The sequence below is a fragment of the Urocampus carinirostris genome, chromosome 1, assembly GCF_059441175.1.
Source record: "Urocampus carinirostris isolate Australia breed hairy pipefish chromosome 1, RoL_Ucar_1.0, whole genome shotgun sequence".
Taxonomy (NCBI): Eukaryota; Metazoa; Chordata; class Actinopteri; order Syngnathiformes; family Syngnathidae; genus Urocampus; species Urocampus carinirostris.
In genome coordinates this window covers 74,170,915-74,175,182 of record NC_142349.1, presented here as the reverse complement: position 1 = coordinate 74,175,182, position 4,268 = coordinate 74,170,915, and the positions used below count along the sequence as shown (strand labels likewise).

The 4,268-nt window shown below is 47.3% G+C and overlaps 1 protein-coding gene across 1 annotated transcript; it reads right to left on the bottom strand.

Annotated features, from left to right (window-relative positions):
• Window positions 1–229: 229 nt before the first annotated feature.
• On the bottom strand, window positions 230–3,802 carry tmub1 (transmembrane and ubiquitin-like domain containing 1). The gene is made up of 3 exons (XM_088350617.1): window positions 3,643–3,802; window positions 1,756–2,115; window positions 230–990 (listed from the first exon to the last, which is right to left on the bottom strand). The coding sequence occupies exons 2-3, from the start codon at window positions 2,064–2,066 to the stop codon at window positions 630–632; spliced, it is 672 nt and encodes a 223-aa protein (XP_088206743.1). The 5' UTR covers window positions 2,067–2,115; window positions 3,643–3,802; the 3' UTR covers window positions 230–629.
• Between the last annotated feature and the right edge of the window lie 466 nt (window positions 3,803–4,268).

The window sequence follows — 4,268 nt, the reverse complement described above, 5'->3', positions numbered from 1 at the left end:
GCCTGGCTGATGTTTCGGTCTATTAACAGTTTTTCTTTTGGTTTTTGTCCTTCAGTGTCTCAACAAGGACCTCAATTGTTTAATGAGCTTCTATTTAAAGGATTCCTTAGCAACGTACAGCCAGAGCGAGGTCTGTTGGTGTGACACCTCGACTGTAAACCGTAGTAAGGAGTATGCGCTTTGTAAACTGGAGCAAACCGATGAAACTGTTAGTGCTACCGTCAAGTATTCTGCTTTTGTCAGAATTTGGACGCAAGAGGTGAGATTTGCATGAGTACAATTTGATTTCCAAGCCATATGTTCTCACGAAAAGAGCAGTATATGGCTCCTGAGCCATAGGTTTGCGACCTCTGGGATGGAGCGAGGCTTTTCTCTCAAGTAAAACGGGACGTCTGTGAGGAAAGACTTTTGGGTGTGCAATTATAATCCCAGCTCAAAAGCTTTTGGAAAACCTAGTGTTTGATTATTTTTTTTTCTATTTTAACATGACAAATCCTATTTAATTATGTTTTTTAGGTTTGATCTTGGAAAAATGAAAAACAAAGAACGTCAGGCCATGATTTAATGGCCTATCCTTGGCTGCCACCTGGTGGCGGGAGGGCACTGTGGCGTCCGGTCGGCGTCTCGTGTCAATGTCGGTATACGCCGACGGCGAGCAGACTGAGGAAGACGGTGAGACCCAAAAGCGAGGCGGAGGCGGGCGCCGTGAACAAATGGCGGTATTGGATCTGGCAGTACCACAAAACGGACAGCATGACCACCAGCAGGGGAACCATCAGGCCCCCGGCGTTCAGTGCCGCCCGCCGGGTGCCGGGAGGACCGCCAGGGGGCGAGGCCCCTTCCGCTGCGCCCGGCGGACGCCGCGACAAGTGGCAGTGCAGCACGGTGTTGTGTGTTAGGTGGAGCGCTGTCAGGGTGGCGCTATCGTCCTGCAGCACCTGGCCCCGGTAGATGAGGCGAACCTGATGCTCCTGTCCCGAAAAGTAGGTTCTAAAAGGGGGAGGGGGAGAAAGGGAAGCTTAGGCCACACCCACTAACTCTTTTTGGAGAAGTGGCTCACTAAAAAGAGTCATCTTTTTCGGCTCCCGAACGACCCTGCGGATTTGTTTTTATCAATTATCATGTAGGAATATGCGCAAAACCTGTACTTTTTATTCTTCCTTGTGCTTTGTAGCACCCCTTTTTAGACACAATACAGCTAGTGGTCAAATGTTATACGATGTACCATTAAGGAGAGGGATAATTTAAACACAGTTCTAAGGTCTTGGGAACCTCCTGTGTGGGTTCAAAATCCAGCCACCGGCCTTACTGTGCGGGGTTTGTATGTTCTCCCCGTGCTTGCGTGGGTTTCCTCCGAGCACTACGGTTTCCTCCCACATTCCAAAGACATGCATTTCAGGTGAATTGGCCGGTCCAAATTGTCCCTAGGTGTGACTGAGCGAGTGAGTTGTCTGTCCCCGTGTGTCCTGCGATTGGCTGGCAACCAGTTCAGGATGTCCCCTGCCCACTGCCTGATGATTGCTGGGATGGGCTCCAGCACCCCCGCGACCCTTCTGAGGATAAGCGGTGCAGCGAATGAGAGATATTTTAAATGTTTTTGTGAAAAATGACTATGCCACGGTCATTTTCAAAACAGCAACCAAAAAATGGGTGACAAACGCTAATGCTTTTGAAATAAAGAGCATAATGGTGACCAATCACAGATTGTGTATCTGGCCAGGCTCCGCCTCCTTTGTCAATGTTCGCTAACGTTACCTCTTGATGTAGCCAATGGTGTCCTGCGGTCCGACGTGCGCCAGCCGTTCCGTGTCGTTCAGGAACTTGAGTCTGAGCACCATGTTCCTGCCGGGGTCGGCCGAAGCCCCGCCTTTGTCGTCCGCGGGGGCGGGGCCGGAGGGTGGCTCCGGTTCGGAAGGGGCCCCGGCGGAGGGACGCTCGGGCGTCTCCGGGGCCCTCGGTGGCTCCGAGGTGCGTGTGGAGGCCCAAGCTAGCAGGAGGACGACGGCCGCCGTTAACGCCGCTAGCAAGAGCGTCACCTCGTCGCCCACGCCCTCGATCAAAGACATGGCCGCCGACCCCGCCCACACCGCACGTGATTGGTCGCTCCCGCCGTACCTGCGCAAAAGCGACGGACAATCAGGACCAATCGTTGCGACTCCCGAACTTTCGCTAGTGCGGCCTGTAGAGGAAAGATCTTTTCACATTTTATTTGTGAGGACTCAGAAGGAGAAAGGGTGATATTGGCCCACTCCGCCCCCCGCTTCTCTCTGTCTGACAATGCCAAGCATGAATGCTGAACTGTACAAAACCCCCACAAAGAAAAAGAAACATAGAACAATGACGGCTGGATAATTACAAAAAAGGCAGCAAACAAAAAGTCCAGCCCGGTCCTAAACTAACACTTTACATTTTATGCCTGACCCAAATTACAAGCCAGGTTCAAGGCTAAGATCTTTGTGGCCTTAGAGTTCGGCACCCCCCCTGGAACTGTGAAGTCACAGTTTTAAGCCTTGGCCGAGTCATACCTGAAGGATTTTATACATTTGACTATAAAGGATTTTAAACAATTGAATACAAGTTACATTTATTGAGTTTAATGCTATAGTTATTTACTGACTGTGCCTTTATTCAATGAGCAGTGAAAGTTCAGGGCAGGCATAAGTGGTGGAAGAGGTTGTTTACAGAAACGGGACGTTCTGCTGATAAGATAATCAGCACACCCAGACGCTGTTGACGCAGAAAGGCCCGGTGTTGTTTTGAGGAAGCCAGACATCAAGACGCTCGTCTATGAGATTGTGAAGCCCACGTTGGGCTTCCTTGGCACGCCCATGGGAGGAGCCGGCACACCGGAAAGCTAAAGGACTTCAGAAAAAGGCTTCCCAGAGACTCCAACGTCGCTTCTTCGGCCGTCTCCGATGGAGTTCACTTAGTCCTTTTGTTAGGGAAAATAAATCTGCCCCCGTGTGGAAATGTCCGCTTTACTGTTTATTTTTCCCTCAAGAAACGAGCGTGCATAAATTGTTGGGTGAATGTAGATTGTGTTTGGTTGATGGAGTGAGATAACTAATTCGAACAATTTGGTAAACGGTACATTTTGATAATTAATTTCCAACATTGCGAGTGAGTTGTCTGTCCCCGCGTGCCCTGTGATTGGCTGGCAACCAGTTCAGGGTGTCCCCTGCCCACTGCCCGATGATTGCTGGGATGGGCTCCATGAGATGAGATGAGAATTTCCAACATACCCAATACTTAAATTTTGGCATCAGGGGGTTTGGTCACCTAATAACTTGTAAAAATTGAGGAATTAAATGTGTGGTAGGGATTTTATTTTTTTTAAAGAATTAAAGTTTTATTGTACCAGTAAGAGGCAGTAAATATGATAAACTGTCCCTTTAAACTTCATGTATTGATTAAATAAAAGGAAACATATTTGCTCAAGTTTGTTGTCAAAACAGACGTGACTCGCACACTTGTTTCCTTGTCAGTGACGTCACACACCCAAAACTGAGCTAGCTGCTAGCCGTTAGCTAGCCGCGTCGTTCAGCGGCCCGGAAGTGAAACAAAGTCAAGCAAGGGAGACGAAAGAGGATGACGACGTTCGTATTGTCTTTAACTGTGAGAAATAAGAAAAGAGAAACTTACTGTTCAGCTGACAGGCGCCATTTCAAGTGTCCGCCTCGATGCTAATTGTGCTAATCGACGCCATTCACAAGTTGAGGGCTCGTCTTCTTCTACGGTTTTGCTCAAGGGCGTCACCCGATGGCCGCTTGCTGTATTGGCGAGCTTCTCTCACTTGAGCCGACTGCAACATAAAAACATTCTTTTTCGAAAAGAAATAAATTTCTTCTGAGTCATGTATTTTCGATTTAAAGGCATACTTTTTGTCTACTGGTCACCCAACATAGGTTGCGTGTTTATTACATATGAAATTAGACGTGACTATACACATGTCATCAGCAAAATATAGATAGATAGATAGATAGATAGATAGATAGATAGATAGATAGATAGATAGATAGATAGATAGATAGATAGATAGATAGATAGATAGATAGATAGATAGATAGATAGATAGATAGATAGATAGATAGATAGATAGATAGATAGATAGATAGATAGATACTTTATTCATCCCCTAAGGGAAATTCACATTTCCAGCAGCATCCCTGAGCTGAGAACAGTACAATAATAAAGCCAAAAGAATACAATATACAAATACCCAGTGTGACGTGCAAATGCCCACTGTAGCGTGTTATATAGAGTAACTA

Bases quoted from the DNA above. Each gene is read 5' to 3' on its own strand.
- tmub1 (XM_088350617.1), bottom strand. From the start codon at position 2,066: ATGTCTTTGATCGAGGGCGTGGGCGACGAGGTGACGCTCTTGCTAGCG. The intron at 991-1,755 runs GTAACGTTAGCG...TCCCCCTTTTAG, and splicing joins ACCATTGGCTACATCAAGAG to AACCTACTTTTCGGGACAGG.